The 27,844-nt window shown below is 38.0% G+C and overlaps 1 protein-coding gene across 7 annotated transcripts in view; it reads right to left on the bottom strand.

Moving 5' to 3' along the window:
• Positions 1-27,844, bottom strand: part of Grm7 (glutamate metabotropic receptor 7) — a 902,923-nt gene that overhangs the window by 53,008 nt on the left and 822,071 nt on the right. For 2 of the 7 annotated variants that reach the window (XM_041633580.1, XM_041633599.1), the window contains 2 exons: positions 16,509-16,755; positions 11,093-11,184 (listed from right to left, as the gene is read on the bottom strand). In XM_041633580.1, the coding sequence (XP_041489514.1) occupies positions 11,114-11,184; positions 16,509-16,755 (318 nt within the window). In that variant the 3' untranslated portion in view covers positions 11,093-11,113. Of the gene's footprint in view, positions 1-10,065; positions 10,198-10,523; positions 10,543-11,092; positions 11,185-11,252; positions 11,312-13,110; positions 13,126-16,508; positions 16,756-27,844 lie in introns of those variants that run through there. The other 5 variants (XM_041633591.1, XM_041633585.1, XM_041633587.1 and 2 more) reach the window with 5 other exon arrangements.

The raw sequence follows: 27,844 nt of genomic DNA, 5'->3' as shown, positions 1-27,844 counted from the left end.
AAATAAATAAATAAATAAAATATAAAAAACAAAAAGGAAAAAAGAAAAGGAGAAGAATTTCATAGCAAATTATTTGATATAGTGTGCAATACTGCATTCAACACTTAATATGATAGATTCAGTTAATCTTACAAACAACTCTTAGGATTCCTAGTAATATCTTTCGCATTTAGAAGATGAGAAAACTGGCATACAAAGACTAAGTAATGTGTTCATATCACTATCTAGAGTAGGGGTGTCCAACATTTTAACATCATGATCATGTCGTCTACGTTTGTGTTGAGCCCCACTTACAGCTAGCTCAGGTTGCATGGGGAATGTGGATTAGCAATCACCAGAACTGATGCTGACATCCACAGTTAGACGGAACATTGGTCTTCTCAGGAAGAAGCTTATACAGTGAAAATTCTGGTCACTGCAGGCTGCCCTGATCATTTTCACTGTTTGCTGAGGCAGAGCATGAAGCCCCTGTGAAAATGTAAAATATGGAATCTCTTTGAGGACATCAGGGCTTTGATACGTGAGTCCTTTCTTGAGTCTCAAAGTGATCTCTTGAAGTCTGGCCAGCTCACTTTGCTTGCTGAAGTCACTTTAGCCCACTTAGGGCAGAGAAAAAGACATACTGATGTAGCTTCTTGCTGGCTGTTGTCATGGAGATGAGGCCTAAAACAATGGTGCTTTTCCTCCCCAGTCACAGCCCCAGAAAGCAGCTTCATTTCTACTTTGTCTGAAGCAGCAGCTGTCTGGAGAACCATGAGAAAGGGCCTTGACACAGTTTCTCATGGTGCCACCAGAGAGCTAGAATGACTTAAGAGATATGGTAGATGCCCGTTGTGTAATAACCCCCAAACTCTTCAGTCCTGTATTCTTTTAATGTGTTAAAGAGCCTTTGGCAGTTGCTTTTAATGGTTTCACATCACTGTTGAATGGCATGTACTGATTAGAACAAAGAATTAGGGGGTGACAAAGTTTCTTTTTATCTGGGCAGACACAATCAACAAAGCAACTTCTTCAAACCCTTCAATGTTCCAATGCGTACAAGATTAAGGAAACAAATGATTTTAATCTGACTGGGAGTTATTTCAGAGGCTTTCTTCATGGCCAGTCTTCTGCCCTAACTAGGGTTTCTACAATTGATCTTTGATATTTCCTTAAATATAGCAGAGGTACAAACAGGTATTGCTAATTTAATGTAGACATCACTGCCATGGTCGCAGTCTGAGTGAATTTGTGCCTAAAGTCAGGAAATATGGGCTGTGTTATGAAATGTAATGAAAACTGAGTGTGTTTAAATGTGATTTCCCAGACAGCTCTTTGATAGCTCGTTGAAGCTTTGGCTTTAAGGCACCATTGCTCCAGAATGAATCAATACTAAATAGGTTGAAGACAGGTCAGAGATTTATTGATATTTCAATCTGAAAATCTCACAGGTTTTTCCAGACAAAAATCAGTTGCAGAAGGATTGCTTGACTCTGCAAATTATTGGAATGTTACAGAAAGAGAACGCAGACAAATTAGCCATGAAGGGTTAGCCATGAAAGCTGTAGTCTCCCAAATTCTTTCCTAGAAGAGAAACAGAACATTCCAGTTAATTTAAAGGGATAGTAAACCAATAGTTAACACTGCAATGCTACTGGACTGGACACATTATGCTTGAAGTACTTTATCATTACTTAGTCCCTATAACAAAATAAGTATTGTGATCAAAGTTGTGATCACAGTGATCAAAGTTGTGCAGAGAGATGACCTTTGCTGATGTGCCACATTGCCTGCCTAGCATAAATGATACTATGAGACACACTAGTTTGCTATTTTTTTCATATAAATGAGCGCGTGGTAAGAATCCCTATTGAAGCTACTATCCTTGATGACCTATCCCATAATATACTGGGAACTAAGTATACTGCAAGAGACTAGCTTTCTCTGTGGTGCATGTTAATGGGTAACAATAAATCTCTGTTATATATTTCCTCCTGCCCAAGCCCATATAAACTGTGACAGTCTCTTTCATTTGTGAAATCAATTGGTGAGCAGGAAAGTAAGACTGTCTGGGTCCACTTAGGATGCAGGCAGACACTTGCCTTGGCCATTGGCTTGACTGTGTGTCAGTGCAGGTAGTCATTTGTAGCTGCAGGTTACCCAAGGAGAAACAACAGCTCAGGGCTATTCTGAATTTTAATAAACTGTGGGAAGTTAAAATGTAAAAGAAATTTGCAAACATGAGCAAAAGATAAAACCAAAAGAGGAAAAGGGATTAAATTCTTAGAGGGAAAGTGGAGGCCAGTTTAATCCAGCTTTCAGCTATACCAAAAGCCAGTGGATACATGTATTGTGCTGTAGTGTGTGTGTGTGTGTGTGTGTGTGTGTGTGTGTGTGCATGCATGTGTAAGTTTTGGACTTTGCTATTGCACATGGAGGAGGAGCAGGTGCTGAAGTTGTGTTTAGGAATTTTACTTTTCTCTTCAAAGGAAGTCCCTAATACTATTCACTAAGTCTAGTGAAATCCATTTCTGAGTTTAATGAACTTTTCTTGTGTTCCCATGCCAGATGTGACCATTTGAAGCTTAGGTGGAGTTTACCTTAAGCAAAAGTATGTGAGGACTGTAAAATTTAACTATAAAGCTGGCTGTGACCAGCTCTAGAGTACCAGTGGACCTGACTATATGTTCCTTGGTGGACTCCAATGAGTGAGATGCTCCAAGACCTGCAAGTTTGTTTTCTTCTAAGCTGGAATTACTGTGCTTAATTGTTCAGACCACCAGACATACTAAAGGGGAATATGTGGTCTTGTCATTTCAGGAAAGAAAGAAGAAAAGTAGGGGAAAGGGGGTGCAAGGAAAGAAGGGGAGGGAATAGGAAAGAAGGGGAAGAAATGAAAGGGAAGGAAAATAAGAAATTGGTTGGAATAAAAGAACGGAAGAGGAAAAGAAGGATGAGAAGAAAGAGAAGGGAAGAAAGAAAAGGCAAGGGATGGAAGAGAAGGAAAAAGAAAGGCAGAGGGAGGGAAGGAAGGAAAAGAGCTAGTGCCCTTCCTCTGTGGTCTCATTGTTGGTTGATGATTCTAGTTGTGAGGTCCTGGAAAGCCCAAACATTCTAAAATCAACTAATAAGAACAGAAATGATAAGATGAATGATACAGAAAGAAAGAAAAAAAGGAGTAATTTTTTTTTTCAGAAAAGTCATCAGAAAAGGCTTTATCTTCCAATCCCAAAGTTGATGTCTGTCCGGCCGCTGAGTTACTGGTGTCCTGCTGGGAAGGGTATCAATCAGTTCTGAACTTCAGTTTCTTGTATGTCAATAGAAACAAGAAGGCCTGTCTCAGAGCTTGATTAGATTCTTTGCAAACTCCAGTAAGGTGTGTAGTAAGAATGGATGAATCATAACCAACATTTTAGCTCCTATTATTTAATCATTTTATAACTTTGTAGGTTTTTTACATAAAGATGAATGAGTCTTCTGTTGCTGGACAATTCTGATTGGATATAAAAGTGATAATACTCAATTTTAAAGTATCAGTGGAAATTTCTGGTTTTGTTAACCAATTTTGTTATATATTGACATACAAGGAGACCAAATGTATTTTCACTAGCAAAGATGAAAGGTTTCCCTACCTGTTCTGGTATTATTCTGTCATTCAGGACATTTATCAGAACTATAATTTCTTCTTAAAATGTCCTTCGACTTACCAGCAGGCCTGAAACTGCCTGTTACAGTTAATCATATGGACTGGCACATATATCAGGTAGCACGCATCTGTGTATCCTGCAGCAACCTTGCACTGAAAGCTTTTTCTCTTTTGACCTCACCAAGACAGAAGACCACAGTGACCCATCTTGAAAAAAGAGCCTGCTGTACCCAGAGACAAGGTTGGCTACCTTCACTGATAATCTATATGTCTCTTCCCCACCCCCCACCCCCAGTTCTGATGATTATGACAGACAAAATAGAAAACCAGGGTCTAGGGAGATGGCTCAGTTGATAAATCACTTCCTGTATAAACATAAAGACCTAAATCCATTCCTTGGAACTCATGTGAAAGAAGTGGCACAGGCTTGTAATCCTGGAGTTAGAGGAATGAAAACAGGAGGATCCCTGGGATTTAGAACAAGCCTAGCTGAATTGATGCACTCCAGTTTCAATATGACCTCCAATCTCAAAGAGTAAGGTAAAACCCAAGTGAAAATACTCATTGGCCATCTCTATCTTCCATGTGTATGGACACACACATACACATTCAGACACATATACACATAATTAAACAGAATACATAACAATACCTAAAAAAGGAGGGAAGGGGATAAAATCCAACGAAAAGAAATGAAAAGAGAGAAAAGAAAGGGAATGAAGGAAGACAGAGAGGAAAGGGGAGAGAAGGGAAGGTGAGGGAGGAGAGAAGGGTATCAGAGATAATTAAGGATGCCACTAGCATGCCTTCACATTTGACTCATCCTTAGATAGGAAGGTTCTACTATACAGGATCCCAAGCTGTTGCCATAGTATCCCATTAAGGGAACATGTTTCTCTAGGAAAGTGAGTATTAAATAAAATGGAGCTTATCCATGGTCACAGAGATGTACAAGGCAAGCCACATATGCGACACTCCAACTACCACCACAAGGGTCACATTCCAAGTTTAGTTTTTCTTATTCTTGGCTAGAAAAAAAAAAGACAATGCAGTCAAGGTCATGCTAAACACTTACCAATGTGGAGTAACTATTCATATTAAAATCTTCTAAGGCTTTGGCTCAGCTAAGCAAGAACACCCATAGGAGATTTCTCTAACACCCTCCTTGTACAAGTTGAGACCTTGGAGGTTACTCTATGAAAGGACAGACAGAAAAAAAAGAATTCAAAACCAATCTTCATCTTTAAAAGACAAAATGAATTATGAGAATATTCATGCAGATCATAAAAAAATGATGATTACCTTTGATTCCAAGAGGAAGTTAATTTAAGATGTGTCCAAGTTTCAATGGGGCAGGGGACAGGAGGGAGAGAGAGAGATAGACTCTGCAAAGTTGAGGTACATCTGTAGTAGTTAGAAACTAGAAGAGAATCATCAAAGAGTATGGAGATAAAGCTCTTTCATAGCTGTGTGAGAATACACCTTTTCATAGGTGTGTGAGAATGTTCAGTGATGAACTAACCTGGGTTAAGGACACACATTTTTCATATTAAATTAAAGTGACATTGGGTTCTAAAAGATAAAACTTGTCCTAAATAGCTGGGTCTGAGAAAACCCACTCAGGTGGTCAGAGAGCTACCAACTATCCATCAAAGTAGACTCTAGTACTATTTTAAGTTAGTGTGTCTGAACTTGATTGAGTCTGTGTGGACCGTATGCATGCAAAAGCCCACGGTGGCTAAACAAGGATATTGGACCCTCTAGAACTGAAGTTACAGGTTGTTGTGACCTGTCATGTGGGATCTGGGAATTGAACCTGGGTTCTCTGCCAGTACAGGAATTGTTTCTAACCACTGAGCCGTATCTCCTTCTCCAGCCCATTTCCAACATAAATTGTCAAGTTCATGTGTGATTGAAATGATAAATGTTGTAGAAATTTGTAGTCCACAGAGGAAAGAAATAGGTATAATCTTTGCTGGTCTTGTTTGTTGGCTAAGTGCACCAAAAAAGAGATTAAATGCAGGTGTAGTGCTGATATAAGTTCAAGGATTTTCATATAAAACCACAACACACTTTTGAAACCTGACATCAGCATAAAAGTCATCTCTTTAGCCCCTATGATCTGGAGGGCTTTGTCCTGAAGGATGCAATACCACCTGCTGAGTTACAGACTGAGCATTTTTTTCATTAATAATTCCCATTTACTATTAACTATATGCTTATCAGGCTCTAGGTAAGGCTGAGAGCCTGGAACACACAAAATTACTATAACAAAGGCAAAGAAATAAAGAAAACGTTATCCCCTATGTAGTCAGGCCACTTCATGGATGCCATGCCCTAAGATATCGTGTCCTTAACTCTGATACAGCAGCTTTGCAGAACCATTTCTCATTCCTAAACATGCCCCCATTTTTTTTTTTATGTGTCAGATTCTTTATATGTAGTCATCCCTGTTGTAAGTCTTTCCTTGTATTACTGCCTGGACCACCTTACAAACAGGATGGAAGATAGTGTTCTCCGTACATAGCTGAACAACTGATTTGCTTTTTCTAAGAGCCCCCATCATCTGAAATCAAAATTTCTTACCTTAGTATCCTCCATCATGTCTGAGTTCCCCGAGGGACTTGTCCATTTCTGTCTCCCAATCATGTCACCCCAGGCTTGCACAGGGGCAAAGCTTCTGGATATTCATTTGACTGTTCCCCCTTATCAGCAGTCCCATGGTTCATAAATCTTGATGAGACCAAGCCAGGCAGTGGTTCAATGTACCTTGTGATGCAGTTTCCATGACTTAAGGGCATGGTGTGTATAACTCTACTGTGCTAGTAAAACTACCAGCTGTGTGTGCTTTCATCCTATTCTTCAAGTGGGATGTGAGCTGGAGAGCTGGGGTGGCAGGTATTAATTGGTTTCTGAGCATGTGCTGAGAGAACAGTCCTGATGAGATTTATTGCTGCATTTATTTCAGAGGTGATTCTGTGTCAAAGTTTGGGTAGCCTTATATTCTTTGCTGTCTATATTTAGAGAGTGTTTCAAAGCAGATTTAAAATTGAAGTGGTCTCGTGTTCAAACAAGGGTACTACACTGAATGCTAACGAGGAAGAACCTCAATAGGATGTAAAGCCTGAATGACGTGCTTAGGTAATAGTATATCCTTCTGGAATCTTTGATGGAGTTGAAGAATGGATAGATAGTTATAGTTTTCCTTAGTTATGATAAAAGATAAAGTAGATATAAATATTGTAACTGTAATTCTTACTTGATAACTGTTTTGTTATATGTAATTTTACTATGTTAAAGTTACAGCCTTTCTTTTTTGTTTAAACAGAAAAAGGGGAAACTATGTGGGAGTGATTTCTTATAAATAAAGAAACTGTCTAGGCCCGTTTGATAGGCCAACCCTTAGGTAGGCAGAGAAAACAGAACAGAATGCTGGGAGAAAGAAGCTGAATCAGAGAGTCACCATGATTCTCCCACTCCAGACAGACGCAGGTTAAGATCTTCCGTGGTAAGCCACCTCGTGGGTTACACAGATTATTAGACATGGGTTAGGTCAATATGTAAGAGCTAGCCAATAAGAGGCTGGAACTAATGGGCCAGGCAGTGTTTAAAAGAATACAGTTTCCATGTAATTATTTCGGGTAAAGCTAGCCGGGTGACGGGACGCAGCCCAGCCTGCCAATCTTATTACAACACGAAGTTATAAAAACTTCAAGTGCTAAATAACAGCATCATATTAATGACAAGAAACAAAATATTATTAAGATTGATTTGTTTGGAGCATTTGTATGTATGCATGGTGTCTGTGAGTTTGCATGTGAGCGGGTACACAAGTATATAGGTGAGTGTGTACGTGTGTGCACCTATATTTTGAGGCCGGAGGTTGGTATCAAGTGTGGTCCCTGATTGTTCTTTTCTTTATTTATTGAGGCAGGCTTTCTTGCTGTACCTAAACCTTGCCAATTTGGCTAGTCTAACTAGCCAGCTTCCTTTGGGGATCCCCTGGTTTCCCCTTTCAACAACTGGGATTGCAGGTGGACTGTCACACTACCAGGAATTTATTTAGGTGCTAGGTATCAAAATTTTATACTTGGAGAACATAAAAGTTGAGATCTCAGTAGTATTAAAATCTGAATACTTGCTCAGAAGAACAAAACTAGGCAAAAGCACAGAAAGTTATTGTATGTCTACATATGCAAGACTGGACTGAACCTAAAGTTTTATCATCGCACCACCGTCCTCTGGTACACCACTACTCTACGAAAATAACCTAGTTCCTGGTCTGAGTCATTTCCCCCTTTCTTCTTTCCTTAATTAGAAGTTAAAAGAAATGTTGCTAGACTGATAACACTTTGTACAGTTATAAAATTTATAAACATGTAAATGAAAAGATGAAGCAGTGATGCTTTTGCTGATTTAAGGCTTAGGCATCTGTCAGAGATTTAAAACAGAATCCTTGTAGAAAACAGATTTTCTAGTCTGGTTACACTTTGTTCTGTCTAACTTTACATTTGTTTTCTTCCATCTCTTACAAGGAAATTTCACACTTGCTAGATATGATGTGTCTTTGTTGGGACACAGTGGCTAAAGTGGATTTAAAAGTAAATTAGCATAAAATTCACTGTTACACCTATATTTTTCTCTTTACTATTTCATCTCCTTGAGTACTGTCACACAGAAATAGATTCAAACATGGGAACCCTGAGCCATTTCTCTAGTGGGCCTCCAAACATAGGTAGTTCCTATTGTGAAGGGGAATGATTGATGCCTATTCTGAAAACATATAACTTGAGTTGTCTTCCACTCCCAATTATTTTTAAAGAAACCAAACATGGAATCATCCCTCCTTGGAGAAGCTATCCTTAAACTGATCAGGAAAGGAAATCAAGTGCAGATATTACCTGCATTCATAGGACCATAAAAAAATGGTGGTGAAAAACACAGTAACGAGTGAATCAATAGGCCATGATTGGTACAGGGAAAAGAGAAACAAATTTATGTTCCTTATTCTATGACGTGACCTCTTTGCTCACCCTCTCAGAATCTCCCCAACAAAGTCTGTGAGGTAAAATAACCCCAGGAAACAGGTTTCTTTTGTATCTAAGCTCTATTTCCTAGAAGCATTTATGTTTAAATTTGTATTACATTGCGAGTGTGTGCGTATGTGTGTACTTGTGTGACTTTGTGTGTGTATATACGTGCATGTGTGTGTGTGTGTCTGAGAACAACCCCAAGGACTCTGCTCTCCCACCATGTAGACGCAATGGCATGAATGCGTGTGTGTGTGTGTGTGTGTGTTTGTGTGTGTGTGTACCAGAGAACAACCACAGGGAGTCTGCTCTCCCACCATGTAGATGCAAGGGTGTAACTCAGGTCGTCGGGCTTGGCAGCAAGCTCCCTTATCTGCTGAGCCAACATGCCGATCTCTAGCAATACTCTTTAACTGAAAGGTCAACTTTACATAGTTTCCCATTACTTCCTTTAAACCAAAAGGCTCCAGCTGAGAATGGAGCTAAAGAGAATTTTTAATAATAGATGGATATTTAGTCTATCTTTTTTCTTTTTCTGGGGATAAATCTTTCTCATTTATTTTCAGGAAGTCTTCTGTAAAAGAACTGTTAAATGATGAGCCGCAGTGTTTTGACAAGCATTGGTACTGTGGAGACTTGAAATCGCACTGGGATACAGTTACATAGTCACTGTAGGGAAGGATGCCCTATTTAAAATCTAGGACACATCATGTTGACACCGGGGAAAGGAAATAACTATGGAAACAATACATCTGAAATTAAAGACTGAGATGTTACATCCTTCTAAAATCAACAGGAAATGTAATTGCTTTTTGAAAGTAATTGTGGCCTGTATTTGAGTACTAAGTAGAATTTTTTTTCTGAAGACCAAGATATTATTTCTATGCAGAATTTCAATTCCCTCCCCCCAAAAAAAACATATTATATATGTCTGGACAGTGATCTGACAGAAGTCTCATGACAGAGACACACAAAGAGAAAGGCTAGTTCACATTGTTAAACACTATATTAGTCTCCATAACAAGATCTCACTCTTATAGACCTCTAGAAATAGGCCTTCCAGCTGTTTTTAAAATCAAGAGAGTGTGGTGAGAGGCAATCAGAAGGGAGTCTTTTATTCAAATTTACCACCTCATTTAATTTTTTTTATTTTATTTTTAAGATGTACGTGTGTGTGTGTGTTTGTGTGTGTGCTTGTGTGTTCATGGGCATGCAAATGCTGATGTCCATGGAGATCAGAGGAGGCCATTGGATTCCTGGAGTGAACTTGCTGGTGGCTGTGAGCCTTCCAATTTGGGTGCTAAGAAGTGAACTCAAGTTTTCTACAGGACAATTACACGATTTTTTTTAATGATTTTTATTGAGCTCTACATTTTTCTCCCCTCACACCTTACACAATCGTATCTGTTGAAGCATTTCTCTGGCCTTGGAATGCTGTTCTCCATGTCATCCCCGGTTTAGTTTTCCTACCGTTTGGTAGTTGCTGAAGCCATCTAGATACAGATGTTTGAAAGCAAGAGCTGAGATTCCATGTTGCTTAGACTGAAATCCAGAAATGATAAGGATAGTAGCATCTCTAAGAATAGTCTTTTACAGCATATATTCACGAATGGGCTAGCAAAGTAGTATATGAGCATGAATAGCGAGTGAGTCAATCGCTGCCATCAAGACAGTTCATTCATATGACCCATTGATCAGGTCACAGAACCCATTGTTTTAAAAACAATATTAATTGGCAATCCATCTGACTAATATTGAAACTTCCCTTTGACTTTTGCCATCTTTCTTTGACCCCTTCCCTACTTTCAGAGAGCACTAAATTTAGGTTGATTTCTCAGAGAAAGAAACATGATTGACACTTTGTCAATTCCAGCCATAAAAACTTTCCTGTAGTTATTTGTTGAAAAAAGAAAAGAAAGAAAGAAAGAAGGACAGAAAAAAAAGAAAAAAACCAAGACAATTAGTTTTACAGTGTTAGGACCAGCCTGCCATACTTTTTGAGTAGATACGTTCCCAGGAATGTATACATTTATTTTGATGTACAAAGTACTAATATGTGAAGTAGGTATTTGTGCTTGACTGATAAAGAATACCCCTTTTTTCCCATATCAGTGTCCCACACTGAAAGAATGTGAAAATACACATTTAAAAATAATTTTACCATCAATTATTTTAAAGTAGACTATGTATCAGAATAAACAGCACCCATTTTCTAAAGTGATTGACTAGTTGCCACAGCCATAACCACATTCTCCATCAAAGATACCAGGCATATAGCTGGAGCTGTCATTGAGTTCATCAAGTGGACCACATTTCAAAACTCATTTCTTCATACACATAAAATTCCATATTTTCATGCATGGTGTTCATGAAAACATTTCCATTCTTAGTGTAGACAATAACACAGAAATAAATGAAAAGGAGATTGTTTTCTTACCTTTCAGGAAGCAGTCAAAAGCTATACTGTTGGTGGGATAGTGTACCAAGTTACCGACTTTTGTACACTCTTTCTTACTGGTGGTATACAGTCTACAGGAAAAGTAAATATATAGGAATATATAAAATAAATATGCAGACAATATTCTTTTTTATTATAATCAATTATTTTTATTGTTGTTGAAGAAGAGGCTGTAATAGAGACCCACAGACATTGTACCCACTATTTCAGTGGATATAATCGACTTGAGTAGACCAGTTCACCACAATTCAGAACATGGGAGTACTGGTTCCACTATAGAACTGAAGGCAGCTAGGTTGTACTTGTTTGAGTTGGTGTAATTGAGAGAACCACACCACAAATTACTGATCTATCTGGCTCTCTCCTTCCTCGTGTCATCCCTTTTACCTCAGCCTAGTTCATTCTTGCTGACCAGCTTTGCTTGGTTAGTCCAGAAGAATGGAGACGAATAGCGCCATGTTGAGAATGTTAGAAATCCAAACAGATGAAGAAGCAAAACAAAACAAGAAACATTAACAAATCAGCATAGCATGGGAATGTGTTCCGGAACTTTCTAGAATTATTGCTTGTCTACAATTTGTTGCCCACATCCATTTTCCAGTAGCTTATAATTTCTTTTATTAATCAAAAAGTTCCTTCTATTGATATTTCTATTTTATATGATTTCTTCTTTTAAGACCAGCACAGGATATTTCTGGTTTTTCATATAGTCAATGCCAAATAGTAATACAAAAAAGTAACATCAGAATACATTTATGTTGAAATTATCTTGTTTTATATTTTATACCTGAGATATACACTATTGTTCTTCTCATATGTTCTTCCCCACATTCTGTGTTCACAGGCATAACCCCATCTGTTGTAGATAATGTCTACCTTCTCTTTTTATCAGTTATACATTCCCATATTCAATAAGTAGGATGTGCTCTTAGCTGCCTACTTGCCTACCATCACTAGTTTCTCCTGACCTTCCAGTATCCACCTAGGTATTTTGACCTGAGTTATTTCTCAGCCAGGGGGATATCAACTTAGAAAATGGATGGTGTCTTGGAATCAGTGTAATTTACAGCCTGTCATCATTATGCAGCGCAATCCTTACCCAAGGGAAGCATGAGCTAAGAGGGTAAGTCACATAGAATCTGATGAGTATGACTATTCCAGATGAGGAACATATCTGGTCATATTCACCCATGGGAATTAAGTCATGCTGTCCACCAATTAATATTATCCATACAGCTTAAAAGGGACTATAAGAGTAGTCATAAGCCACAGCCCAAGCATGACCACATCCTCTTATTCATTCGCCATGATCATATATGCAAGTTAACATTCACAGTACAGGGAGAGATGCCAAACTCAGGAGACAGGTGCTAAGACCAGGATTTGAAGAAATTCTAGGGATCAGCATCTTGGACAAAGCTAATGTATCCAAATAAGTTTTGGCTTTTCTGAATCCCTGTGACAGAAATCACCTTTGTATAAATTAAAATCTTGGCACTTCATCCCATTGCCTTCTGGGCTCGCTTATTTTCATCTGAACATAGGCCCTGGCAGCACTAGTCTGAGCCTGGAATATGGAATATATGCACAGTGAACAGAAAGCATTAGCACTTTGACAAATTTGTCTCTTTACCCAACAAAATGATGTTTCTCTTTAAAGCTAACAGAATTTTAACTGAAAGAGCAACTTGAGAGGAAAATTCCAATCCTTGAAAAGTAATGCAGTACAGAGGGCAGTTTTAAAGGCTGGAAAAAAAAGCTCATTTTCATGTAGACGTGTGCAGTGTGGAGGATGAGTGGAAGCGGTCATGCGCCAGATGGCAAGCTGCAGTGATGGAGCGGAGCCGTTCAAGATGAAAACACCAAGGACTCGGATACATTCACACTAAGTGTTCACAGCAAAGATGAATTGAAGAGCATTTCTGGTCCATTAATTACTTTGAAGTTCACACTATAAACTGGCCTGTCTTCTTACATATCTTCCACCACCTTAAAAAATAAAAAAAAAAACCCTTCTCCATTGGAGAGTAAATTTATTGTTTATAACTTTTATCAGATATCTTAAATTGAGCAATTATGTCCTGTCTCTCCATTGCCAAAATTTAGATTTTGGAGAAGAATTTGAGACATTCTTAGTTTTCAACACAATATGATATTTTGGCAACATTTCACAGCATCAGAACATTCTAGTCTATTTTCATTGACTTAGATTTTCTCTACTAGTGAAATGTTAATAGGCCAGATATAGTCTCCACTATGGACTCAGACTGGACAGCCCAAGATTAAACACTTGCAATAATACACCAAATTTCCAGATCTGTGACGTTCAGTGTAGTACTTACAGCTATGGCTGGCTACTTATGTGAAACAAAGTCAAATAAAAACAAGATTCATTCTTTCACTTGAAAAGCTGTGCTTTCGGGTGCTTGAGAGATACTGGAATTTATGTTGGTTGTATGAGACAACACAGCTTCAGAACACACTGTTGCCTGCTGACAGTGCTGTTGGATGACTTGGAAGCAACAGGGGTGTCTCAATGCTCTGGAAGAGCTGAACCTTCAGATACCTCAATTTTTGGAGTTATGTGAAACTCCTCCTGTGGTTTAGCCAATTTCTGGATATTCTTTGTGCTGTTTTAGAGCAGTGGATCCACAATACCAGAAGAGTTAAAAAATAATTTCAAATATCTTTCAGATTGGTTGAGAGGCAAACACTGTGTTTAATTGTACTATTCCCCACGCCCTTCATTTTTCTACTTTTTTTTCTGGAGTATTTGTTATGACTCCACTGAAACCAGAACAACAACACAGTTTAAAAAAAAAGATGGATATCCAATGAGTTCCCAGTGGGATTATTGCAATGATTCCAATTGATACTACAATATTTGAATTTTGGAGTTAGTATGATAAGGCCTCTACCTGGACAGCTTTCTCTAAACATCGGTTAATACTCTCTGTAGACAATAATATAAGCAGACATATATTAATAGCACAACATGTTTCAGCAAAGAGTTCCCTTCAAAACACCACCGCCACCATTACCACTAGCAACACCACCAGCAGTACTAACACCAGTACCACCACCATCAATAATAGTATTAGTATTAATTATTATTATTATGTAAACGATATTACCATTATGCATTGGGAATTTGTCCAGCTTGTCAAGTTTCAGGACACACAATAGCAAAGAGGAACAAACACAGGTTAGGAGTATGAACTGGGTTAATTCAACCTTGGATGTTAAGTAGGTGCGTGACTTTGGCCATATCACAGAAGCTCCTTATTTATCTTCTCTATTGAGTTGCTATTCAGAATAAATGCAAGCTCTTCCATATAAAGTTTCTATACATATTTTAAAAGCGGCTGATGTAGTGTTAGTAATAATGTTAATATTTGCATTTTAGAAACTAACGAAACACTCAAAAAGCATTGATATGAACATAAAAATTAGCTATTGTTAAAAATATTAATTCTTAAGTATTATAGGATTAGTGTCTACTGTTCATAAATTCATAGTTGTTCATTTTTAAAATAAAAATACAAGGAAAAGGCTTCCAATTATCCTGCTTACTGACTTGGGGAAAAATCTTGTTACATGTGTGTGCTTAGGCATATATGGATATACATATATGATTAAAAATTATTATTGGACTAGAGAATGGGTCAAGTTTTTATGAAATGAAAATTTGATAAAAGTCTTTTGTAAATAGCTATAGAAGTTGAGCTATACAATTTGATCAGTATGAATATAATTATAAATATAGGCATACATATGATCATAGAAATATTAATTTTGATGATTGCATTTAATCTCAGAGCATTTAGTCTACCTTTAATTGCACTATCACATCTACCTGACCACTTGGAAATGAACTTTTAAAAATGCTTTCTTTGCCTCTTCAGGAATAGAATCCATTGGCATTAGTAAAAGTAAAATTTGCTAGACAAAGATTTTATAACATGTTTGTGACATAGGTAGTATTACTTCCACAGTATACAAAAAGATATTGAGCTTTAGAAAAGTCTCAGTCACATGGTCCTGAGTGGAGAGTCTTGGATTTGAACCCTGTGTTTTTCCACTCCAAGGTGCTTCTTATCTCACCTTGAAGGTCAGACAGAGCACCATGGTGTGCTCTTCCCAGCTCTCATTAGCCCATTGCTCTGGTGGCATGGCAGAGCTTACATACTCATCCTGTTTCTTCTTTCTTTTTGGGACAATCTCTTCCTCCTCCAGTCTCATCATATAATCTCTTCTCTTGAGATTTTGAACGAAGCCCTTGCTTATGTTGAAAGTGTTTCCCAGTATTTGTATATTCATTCATAAATGAAGAAGTGACAGGATCATGAGTCTTTTGTATAGTATTCATTAAAACTAAGTTGTCTGGCTTATTGAATTCCTGTCTCTGCTTGCAAGTATGAGTATGGTAGAGCAGTTCCTAATTTAAAAACAGTGTATTTTGAATGACTTCATGGGAAATCTGAAATCTTTTTAATTTTGAAAACAGAAATTGCTACCATGAATGCCAGTATCTGAACTGATTAAAATATTCCTGAAATACAAACCCTAGTACTAGGGTTTTTAATCTGAAATCTGTACTTACTACAACACTGTTAGCAAAAATGGTAATTGAGAATTTTATGCAGCTAACATCTGAATTGATACAGTATTATTTATGTGGTGTCCTATGCCCATCATGTTATAGGTCCTTCGCAGGTAACGCTGAAGACCATCTGACTATTAAGAATAAGACACACAACGTATGGAGTCTGACACTTCTGACTCACAGCTCTCAGTTTTTGTCCTTTACAAAATGACTTTCTTCTTCAGTGTCTTAGGGGATACTGCGCCCAAGTGTGTGCTGCCTATGGTTGTCTAAGGCCCTGTATACTTGAATGGAAGTTTAATAGTTTTACCCAATGTTTTATGCTTCCGATTCTAAAAGACTTGCTTTGAAATAATTTCTCCAGATTCACATCCTAGTTGAAGGAAGGCATGCTTCTAAAGTTCTTTAATAATTTAACTTTGCTTTTAAGGCTGCAGTTCACTGGGTATGGCTACTTCTCTAAAAGGAAGTTGTTTTCCCAACAGGAAGTAGTCCTCCTAAAAGGAAGTCACTTCTGATAGAGGAACCCTGATAGGCATGTTTATTCCCACTGGATGTTTCTGGAGTAAAGGATAAAGAGACAAGAGAAAGAGGAGAGGAGGCAGAACTCTGAAAAGCTTTCTACCAAGAAAATGGCAGCAGCAATAAATCAAAACCAGATGAGGAAAAGTTACCATCCATCAGGGCAAACCATTGACAAGGCATGCTTACTCCAGAGAGCAGCAACACACATCACATTTTCTAGAATTTTCTCACGTAGGATGGAGAGATGAAGAAAGAATTACTTACTGTTTGGGTCTACATTTTCACAGAGTTCTGTCTTTGCCTCACCGTTGGGTCTGTCACTGGGTTTGTGTGACAGCCTTGATGACATGGTGGCTGCTGTGACTACGGCCTTGAAACTTCGCTTCCGTTTCTGGACGTTGAGTTCAGGGTGGAAAATGATGATGTACACTTTCGGCATGTATAGCATCCCAAGCGCCACTGACGCACTTAGGTTCATGGAGATTGTAAGCGTGGTAGTTTGTATGTAGAGCTAGGAGACACAACACACAAGACACTATTACAAATACAGTGACCACAGAGGGAGCGTGAATACTTAAGACGATGACTAGGAGAAAAACAGCAATTCCAATGACCTTCTGCTAAAAAGGAAGACAATTGCCTATATATCTATTTCAGAGCTTAAGCTTAAACTTTGGGTAAAATCTAATGCATAGAAATTCAAGCCTGATGTTTAGAGTACAATTTTTATCAGATTTAAATTACACTTAGTGACAATGATAGATTCGAAAACATGAATTATAGTAAATCACAATAATTTGTAATTGTGAGTAAAAGTTACTTATTATTTTAAACTCCCAAACAAAAAGTTAATTATATGACTTCCTCTGCAGAGTTTCTGAGATGTTATTTGAAAATTACTTCCATTCATAAGTGCTCCTTTTATATGTTTTTTTGTAACACAATATACCTTTTCCAAATTTATAGATTAGTGATCTAGTTTCCTAGAAAAGTAAGACATAAAAGTTAAGTCACCAGTATATAGTGATTTTTAACTCTGTTCACATTGGTAAATTGTTAAGTGAATGATATTATGGGTTCCAAGTATTAGGTTAGACTGGGAAACTGTTGACCCTTGCCTTTTGTTTCAGTGCAGTCCTTAGGTCCTACCCAACTGTGGTGGTCCACAATCCCTACCTTCTTGTTAGACTCCACTGGGAATCTACATGATTCTACATGGAATGTACCTGAATACCTTTTCAGATGAATTTCCTACCATTCCCCAAACTCTCTGAGTTCTACCTTCCTGATGATTCATCCTTATAAACTGTCTTTCAAATCTTGCATAGACTTCATTCATTCAACCATCGAATCTTTTCATGACTTCTTTGTATGTAAGTTTGTTTGCTTCTACCTGGCCTGTTTCTCCTTTGCTTCTTAAGTCATTTTCCCTGGGCTGTTCTCACCCATCATCTCTTCACTCATACATTTCCAAGGACAGTTTCCTGTACAGAAATCAGTACTGAGTTATAACTATATTCTTACTTCTTTTATTTTAGACTGTCCCCATCTCCACTATAGGTTCTGCGAACTTAGATCCTTTCTAGAGGCATTATTCTGTACCTAATAGACAAGTGTAGGGTACTACATAGATATATGATGGCTAGGATAACTTGCTTGGCAGCTCTTTTCTAGCTATACTTCAGGTGTCATGTAGTCATTCTTTAAAAGTATAAATATTTCCATCAAACCTAGGCCAAATTTGGTATTTCTGTTCAAAATACCATGAGATCTTTCCATCTTGCTTAGTATGCTCAATGCCCTGGGTTCCATCTCTAGAAATAAGAAGGTTAAATAGAAAGTTTGGCAGTACATAGATATGAAGGGTCAGACTATACCCTTACTACATATACGAGTCTGCAGAGATCAAAATGAGCCAAGTTGTTGACACTGTAGCATGGAAGGTATGCTTTTAAGCCTCAAGCTAGCATTTTGATATAATATTTAGTACTTGCTTTTAGCAACATAATTTGCAACACTTTTAATATCATGTTAGTCTTTAGTTCACTTGATGCTTATCGTTTAATGTACCATCCTTTCCTACCTTGAGTAGTTAATACCACTTTCTTACGACTAGATGATGAATTTAGGCAAATAAATGAGTTAGTAACCATGGATCGTCCTTTTCAAGAGACAGTAAGTGCCCATGTACAAGTAGCCCAACCTCTTCTCGAAGGACTTCTCCTTTTAGCCTGAGATTCTGCCTTAAAAATTCCACATTAATGCATGTATCATCTATCTAAATAAATTTCCAGAGCCCAGCTTCAGCTGCTGGGTTGGAAGTGGCTTTTCTCACATTCACAAATGGAGAGCAAGGCAACGCCTGTGCAAACTGTTTACAGCAATTGTTCTGAAGATTCATACATGACATACAGAACACCCACTGCTCTATGGATCCTCTTGATCTTTCTATTCTACTAATTCTAAGATGAAGATAGTAGCAACTCCTACCTCATCAGGTGGGGAGAAAGATAATGAATGAGGAGCAAAGAACTCAGCAGGCACCCAGGAAACAATGAGGCCCTGGAATCTCTGCTGCTAATCCTTACTTCCTGCCACTTTAATTTGCAGTGAAAGGGATTTTTGGAAAACACTTTCTCTTTAGCCACTTTCAGGTATTTTTAAACATAAGGGTATATGTGATGTTTAGGTTTGAGTATAAGAGTCCATGCTATTCCTGCTTAAGCAGATGGAAAGATAGCAGAAAACATGTGTGATTACAATGCACACATTTAGGCTTAACTCAGTGTCAGACAAAGCTCAGCTAGATGCACTCCATGTATCTTCCCTTTTAGTTCTATCAGTACAGTAAGAAGTGAGGGCATATCATGTGATGTCTTCACTGCTCCAGAGATTAGCATAGCACTGTTAGTTGACTTCCTGTTTTTGGTATGTTAAGAATTTGCAAAACTTCAATGTTCAACCTGTCTTTAACGGAAGCTCAGTATCTCCCACTGATCATGCTAAAATGCCATTTTAATCAAAGCTTTGCGTTTCTCCAAGAAAAGAAGAAAATTGGCATAGAATCGAAATACTGTTTGCTTGACACAAAATACTTCCTGTACTCCTGAGCTATTGAGGTTTTCTCCCCCCTCCTCACCCCGGAAAATCTGAAAAACAAAACAAAACAAACAAACAACAAAAACAACAACAAAAAACATCTGTTCAACTCAGATAAGGAACTAAGGATAGTTCAGAAAAAAATGATTTCACCCAAGTATACCTTGGTAAGTTTGAAAGCTTTTTAAAACTACCTACAAGAACCACCCCTGAAAAGTTCACTCAAGTGTGAGTGATGACTGCAGACCCTGCCCAGCTTCCTCTCCCACTTGCATTTCCACCTAAGGGAGAATCCCCTTCCCCAGCAAAGGCCTTGGGAATGGCCCTTATAAAACATATAACTTTCTGAGTTTTCCAGGTCTCTTCAGATCCTGTATCTTCTGGAATCTTACAACTTCTTTCCCACTAGGTGGAAATTTCCAAGAGTTGCAATTTCCAAGAGTCAGTTCTATCTCATGAGAAAGTTACCATTTGCTTTGTTAAAGTTTTAGAGTCAGTTTGGTTGAAGACAAGCTCGAGATGTTTCCAAGCAAGCTGTGAATAACTGCAAGGCTAAGCAGACTTGCAGCTATGGGAATTATGATATTCTTAATATGCTTCAAAAACATTAAGAGATTAGAGAAAACAGGACTTAGAGAAATAGGAAAGACCAGAGCCATTGAGAAAAATTTCTGATTTAGAGATTCATCAAAGTTGTTTCATTATTACTGCTATTGTCTTCAACAATAATTACAAAACAAACTGCAGTATATTTGTACATGTGAGTCTTCATTAACCGCACTCTATTAGAATAAGGTTTGAGGCAATTCACTGATATCAAACCCCTGACTTAGTTGACGCCTTATTGTTGTAATTGGAGCGGAGGAGCTGTGTCCCTAGCACCCCGGCTGCCTTGCTAGCTTATGCCCCAAAATAACAACACACAAATTGTATTCATTTAAACACTGCTTGGCCCATTAGCTCTAGCCCTTACTGGCCAATTCTGATATCCCGACCAACTCATTTCTAATAAACTGTGTAGCACCAGTCTTACCGGGAAAGATTCAGCATGTCTGACTTGGCGGCTTACTTCATCGCATGCATCTGCCCAGGAGAGGGGAGCATGGCCTCTGAGCTCACTTCCTCTTCCTCCCAGCATTCTGTTCTGTTTACTCCTCCCACCTATGTTTTAACCTACGAGGGCCAGCCAAGCAGTTTCTTTATTTTTTTAACCAATGACCTTCCTCCATCACCTTATTAACTATGTGCTGTGTATTCACTGTTCTGTTTCTTAGGTCCACTGTTTGTGAGGCGTCTTTTTCAATACCACTTCAAGAAAACCATTTCAATGAGACATCGCTGTGTGACTGCTCTGGTTCAGGTGCTAGGTTTCAAGCATGACAGACACACGTTCTGCTATCAGGAACTGGATGATCATAGCAGAAGCAGAGCATTCAGAATATACATGTAACAAAATCTGTAATAGGCCCTGCTAAGCAGCTTTTTTATTAGCCAGTGGTATTCACAGAACACAGAGGGGAATCAATGGAACAAGACCCCCTGAAAGGTCTCTATAAACCCTTAAAATTTCTTTGCCCCCCCAAAAAAGCAGTAAGCAGTCTGGGAGAACTATGCCCAAATTCCCAAATATTGTTTATAAAATTTTATTTACATTTAAAAGGTGATGTTCTATAGAGATGAATACTTTGCATTGGTATGGATCTTGGCTTATCAATAAAAATTTAAAGTCAATTTTTAATATGTATATTTCTGCTCTTGATTAAGGTATTGTGCTTGTGAAGCTCATTTAAAAATACAATGTATAATTAAGAAATAAAGTTAATGAATTATCATCTATAATAGTCAAGCTTGTAGTCATGATAGTTAGGTTTTCCAGATGTACAGAGATATATTTCAGATAGATAGATAATTTTCAAACCTTTCAAAGACATATACAATATGTCATTTAAAATATTTTAAAGAACTTAGACTTTTCATGATAATGAGACACATCTACTCCTGGCAATACTCATCTACTTCAAGAGGATGATGAGCACCGAAGGGATTCCTTATGGGTTCCACTGGGCAAGAAACTGCTCTTGCCTGGACTGCTTGATTGTTATGCTATATGAACTGGACATGCAGGACATAGACAAAGACTGTTGAATTTGCCTAAAAGTGAGGCAGTCCATCAGGGTTCTTGCTTTATGAAAGAGTCTTCCAGACATTCTGCGGGATACAGAAGAAAGTGACTGAAAAATTACCAATATAGGCGGAACCGTCAAATTTCATGCTTCATGGAAAAGTCTGCCAGATGCTATGGGCCTATAGGCTGAAGTTGAATGCTGAAACATTGCAGAATTACTTTGGGTGACTGTCCAGGCAGTGAGATGTCTCTGTCAATTCTAGAGTTTTGGAAGTTGCTTACAATGCATTTCCTGTTAACTTGGGTAATATTATATACTTCTGGCGTCTTTGATGGAGATAAAGAATAGATCATTATAGTCATAGTTTTCCTTATGAAAGATAAAGTAGATATAAATATTATAGCTATACTTCTTGCTTTATAACTGTTTTGTTGTTTGTAATCTTGCAATGTTAAAGTTAAAATCTTTCTTTTTTATTTAGACAGAAAAGGGGAGGTGATGTAGGATTCCCCTCTGTATTCTGTGAATACCTCTGTATTCTGTGAATACCGTTGATTAATAAAGAAGCTGCCTTGGGCCTATTGCAGCACAGAATAGGGCAAGGCAGGAATTCCATGTAGCCACCACAGGAGACAGACACTGGAACTTTACCCAGTAAGCCACAGCCACATGATCATATACAGTATAATAGAAATGGGTTACTTTAAGATATAGGAGGTAGCTAGAAATATGCTAAGCAGTGTTTTAATAAATAGAGTTTCTGTGATTATTTCAATTTTAGGTAGCTGGAAACGAATGAGCAGCCTTTGTCAACAGATTGGTGCTCACCATCTGGGGCATGGATCCACATACGACCTGAAAAAAAGCTTAAAAAAAAGAGTACTTCTAGACCCACAAAAATGAGAGCCAAGTACAGCTGCTTAGTAGTCACATTTTTTAGACTATTTTTTAGATAGTCTTTGTTTGTTGGCAGCATCTTCTTGATGCAACATTAGCAGAAAATGCCATGCAGTTAAGAAACAGGAGCTTCTTGGTTCATGCAACCAGCAGGAACACTGGCTCCTTAAGGAGGCAGAGCACTTAAATGGGGTTTGTGAGCAACATGCTGCTAGCTGCTTAATGGCAACATAGACCTTCTGTGACTCTGGAGCTGGGGCAGTGTGCATGGCTCTCAGAGGTGGCAAACATGCTTCTGCTACATTGGACTGAGTGGCGTCAACAGGCAGGACCAGAGAGTTGGTCCTAACCATGTCCACTTAGAATTTTTTTTAAAAAGCTCTCCTGGTCAAAAAATAATTACAGATATGGAATAAAGACAGATTTAGATGAAAAAGACCTCTAAATGGGTCATAGTGTTGGGTATATGTATGTAGACTTGGGAGAGAAAAGAAAAAGAGTATAGACAGTTATAAAAAATAGTTTTGATAAAATAAAGCAAAGTCTTTAAAAAGACAGAATACAGTCAGAGATTGAAGGAGTAAAGGAAAATAGGCCACACAAAGATAGAATATACACAGAGAGTATAGATTAAGTATATTATTGTGCTTTCTTTGAATTTTTTGACTACAGAGATATTTGATACCAGGGGCTGCTAAGCTAAACCAACATATATATTTTAAAGGTATTTTGACTTTAAAATTTGGATCTAAGGATATGTTGCTTTGGAAAAGAGGTTTTTCTTTTGTTTCCACAGAGGATAAGAATCTGTGGATTCATTCCAAACTAATGTGGTTTGATGGATCAAGACCCTCTGAAAATTCTCTGATAGGAATAGAGTTTTCTCTGAGTTCTACATCCAGCCACAAGACTGCTGGTTGAGATGATTAAGTCTCACAGGATATTAATTAATTAGTCCTAAATTTTCTTTAGGTACCCATGAGATTACCAATACCCCCAATCAGCAGGAAGTATCCTAGAAACTTATACCCACATTCCAAAAAATAGATTATAGATGTTTGTTTTTGTTTAGAGTGTTGGTTATAAGTTGTTATGGGTAATGGTCAGGAAAAAATCTAAACAAAAGAGATTGTATTCAATGTTCTTGTTTGAAAAAGAAAAAAATGAAGAAATGCTATGGGGCAATGGTCTTATACCCTGTAAAGATTTGCCACTTGTATTTGTTTAATAAAACACTGAGTAGCCAGTAGCTAGGCAGGAAGTAGAAGTATAGGCAGGATATCCAGAATAGGAGAATTCTGGGAAGAGGAAAGGCTTAGTCTACAGTTGTCACACAGATGCAGAGGATGCAAGATGAGAATGCTTCACTGATAAACAGGTACCAAGCTATGTGGCTAACACAGACAAGAATTTTTGGTTAATGTGAGATGCAAGAGTTAATTAATAAGAAGCCTGAGCTAATAGGCCAACCAGTTTATAATTAATGTAGGCCTCTGTGTGTTTCTTTGTGACTGAATAGCTGCAGGACTGGGCAGGATAGAAACATCTGTTAACACTTGTTGGCAGAGAGGAAGAGAGAGGAGAACTCTGGGAAGAAGACATGAAACAAATTAGACATACAGTACAGAGGAGAGGTAACCAAACCACGTGGTTGAATGCAAATTAACAAAAAGAGGCTAATTTAAGTTATAAGAGATAATTGGAAAAATCCTAAGCTAAGGGCAAACTTTTATAATTAATATTAAGTCTCTGTGTCATGATTTGTGGGTTGATTGGCTAAGATAGTTTAACAAGAAAGCTTATTACAAAGCCCCACCTAGCTGAGCCAAGCTGTAGGGGGACTACATAAAAGGAGCACACAGGTGCCTGCTTCTGATATCAGATGTTGGAGCCCGTGTTGCTCCAACACAGATACTTATTTTCCCTATCTGGACTGAAACGGAGTTGGGAGGAATAATCAGACGCAACTTACACAGTCATCATGGAAGGGCATCTCAGAATTCTCTCTCCTGACGATCTCTCACGTTTATTCTCCAAACAGCTTATATACCATCACATAAGTTGAGCAGGAAAATACATTAGGCTGTCGGATAGGTAACCAGGTGAATGGCATTCTGTCACATCTGCATCTACCTGTATGCTAGCTGTCATGTAGGCCTGAATTAGCATCTCTATAAAATATCCTCCAAATTACAAAGGAAGGAGCACCAAACATCCTGACCATTAGGTCATCAGCTTCAGCCAACACATCTCCCCAGGTGATCTGCATTTATAACAAAAGAGAAGGAGCAGCACATCCTGGCTATTGTTGAGGCTGTCTGCAAGTCTATGTGACCGTACAGGAGGGCCTATGGCTTCAGAGCCTGGTTGCCACACTATAAAAAAATATGGGCCTACAATCAGATATGCACAGCTACTGTCTTCCACAGCCTCAATGTCACTCACAAATACCCATATCCTGGCATCCATTTCCATGAAAAAGTTTAAGTTATTTTTAATGAGATAAAGCATCACATTTGTTGGATTGTTTATACATTTAGGCATTTTCTAAACTAAATTCATTATCTATGCACTATAACTGTTGTTTTAATTCTCCATCCATCTCTCTCTCTCTCTCTCTCTCTCTCTCTCTCTCTCTCTCTCTCTCCCCCTGTCTCATGTGCATCTGTGTGTGGAGCATGAGTGGGTGGGTGTGAGTGTGATTGATGATGTCAGTGGTTATACAATTTTTCCATTTTTCCTGTGGTTTACAAGGTACACTATTGCCACCAAAGGTAATTCTTTAAGAATACATATGCCATTTTTAGGCAGGACTGACTAGATAATCAACAAAATGCCCATCACTGAGTATGAATTCATTAAAAACGATTCTGATTAATGGAAAGTATCTGCATTTGAATCAATAACTCAGTATGAAAAAAAAAATTCTTCAGCATCCAGATGATGTTGTTCCCTTCAACTCTAGTCCATATTTTCCATTATGAGTGTATATCAGTACATTTATTACTAGTGTGAAGATTGAGATTGCTGTGTACAAGACTGTTGCTAGGTTCAAATGATGTGGCCACGGAAAAGATATATAATAGTGCCAAGCAGGTAATGAGCCCTTGATAAGAACATTAGTATTACAGTCCAATTTATTGTCTGGTAGATCAAATGACCTGCTTTCTGCCTGTTCTTTTTTCATACTTTCTTAATACAGCTTGAAAGAATCCAGTGAATAACAGCTTGTTTTGAGAGGACTGTATTAAATTTACTTCTAGTTTGTTTGGAAGTTTACTCAAATCCCTATTTCATCTGTCATTGACTATTTTGCAAAATAGTCAATTTTGTCTGTTCCCAGGTGTCGGCTGGGAATTGGGATGAAAGAGCTTTATAGGAGTCTTCAGGTGGCTGGAAGAGCTTTAAATGCTTCTCCCGGCTGAGAGCTTGTGTAATAGAAATGAAAATGCTCCTTGATGCTGTCCCTGTGAAGATGATGTACCATTACCTGGCAGATATTTGAAATATTCATGGGGCTAAATTGAAATAAAAGTTCTTAGCAGTCAAAACAGGTTTTCTCAATCTTTAATACTTGTACCCCTGACGCCAAGTTAAAGTGGCTATACATTCAGAAACAAAAGACGCCATATGACCGGAAAGGGGACAAACAGCTCACAGGTAGCTTCTCTTGTCAGTCCCAAGGTTTGACACACTGAGGGTCTTCCTTATGTGCGAATAACACCTGGTGATAGAAGGCTCTAGAATGTAATGTGTAAAAGATCTTTTAAAAAAAAAAAAGTGTGTAAGGTTTTTTTGTTTGTTTCGTTTTTGACTTTTTTTTTTTTTTTTTTTTTTTTTTTTGGTTTTGGAGACAGCGTTTCTTTGTGTAGCCTTCACTGTCCTGGAACTCACTCTCTAAATCAAGCTTGCTTCAAACTCAGAGATCCACCTGCCATTGTCTCCCAAGTGCTGGGATTAAAGGTGCGGGAATATGTTTCTGTAAAGAAAAAAAGGTGTTTGCTGTTAGAACTGACCATAGCTCTTTGTTTTCAGTTGTTGAGGGTGTCTACGGTAAAGCTGCTTCAGCTTGAGCAAGCAAGAAAGTAAAGGTTTTAACCCAGGTGTACTGCAGAGGGTCTGATGTAAACTCTGTCTCCTTTTGCTGTCCTACAGAAACTGTTCTCAACAGTTGAGAAGAAGAAGGAATTCACGTGAAAAGTGTTCACACAGTGGGTGTCCTGGGAAATGTAAGTGGCATTTATTGAAGAGATAGCCTTATAACCTGCAAGATTTCCCCCTTTAAATCTTTGCTAACTTTCTACCTTGCTCAAAGTATATTTAAGCAGAGCTGCTGTAGGAAGTCTAGGATAGCATACGGTCATTGGGTTGATCACCAGGCAAGTCCTGGCTTCACATTAGTTTTACTTTTCCCATTTGTTATCTTGGAGCAGCAGAAATGATGTTTAGTCCATATAAAATTCCTTTACCTATGTAATATGCAGGTGCAAATCAGTTGTGAAGCAGGAGACCAATGACTTTGCTCATGCTAGAATTACGTATGTGCCTGATCTTTCCTCTCCTGACATGAAACCTGATGCTGGCTCTTCTCCCACAAAGCAAAACCAAAGATGCCCTTCATTCAGTTGACTATATCCTGGGGAAACGTTCTTGTTGCTCTTGCCAGGCTATTCTTCTCTTCTAAGACTGACTCAAGACCAACTTGTAGAAAAGCTACTTCGGACTGTGCTATACATGGAAAAGTCCAGCCTGCATGTACATACATAGAAACACACATATACATGTGCATACACCCTAACATATATACTTACTTACAAACATGAACACATACATACACATGTACACATGTGCACACATAGGCACCAAATGCACATAATACACACTGTGAGCATATATGTACATGTTAACACATGAACGCATGCAGGTAGGTTCATGTATGAACAAATATGTACTCATACACCCATGCCCAAACATACAAATAAGCATACACTCATTTTAATAGAGTTATATAAATGACCAATGAAATGTACACAGATGTATTCACATACTCATATATACATACATATCTTTACTCGTGAATGCACATATATAAGCACACGAACACATGAATAGGCAAACATATTACTGAAAATTATACAATACATATATTCATATAGATACACGCATGCCTTCATTCACAAGAACAAAAACAAACATAAATACACAAAAACCAATTTATATGCGAATATGCACACAGACACACATACTGAAAAGCACAAACACACATATGCGCATATACCCAAATTCATGGATACACATAAAGACACATTCATATATAATCAAATATGCAGGCATACAAGCAATTCACATACTTACATACATATACATTCAAATACACACAAACAATTTACATATACATATGCATATATATATATAAACCCACACATACATATACACAAACACATTTGAATACACAGAAACAGGCACACATGCATAAAT

The sequence above is a fragment of the Microtus oregoni genome, unplaced genomic scaffold (assembly GCF_018167655.1).
Source record: "Microtus oregoni isolate MIOR12 unplaced genomic scaffold, Mior012 000002F_ref0000024, whole genome shotgun sequence".
NCBI lineage: Eukaryota > Metazoa > Chordata > Mammalia > Rodentia > Cricetidae > Microtus > Microtus oregoni.
This window is presented reverse-complemented; position numbering and strand designations above follow the sequence as displayed.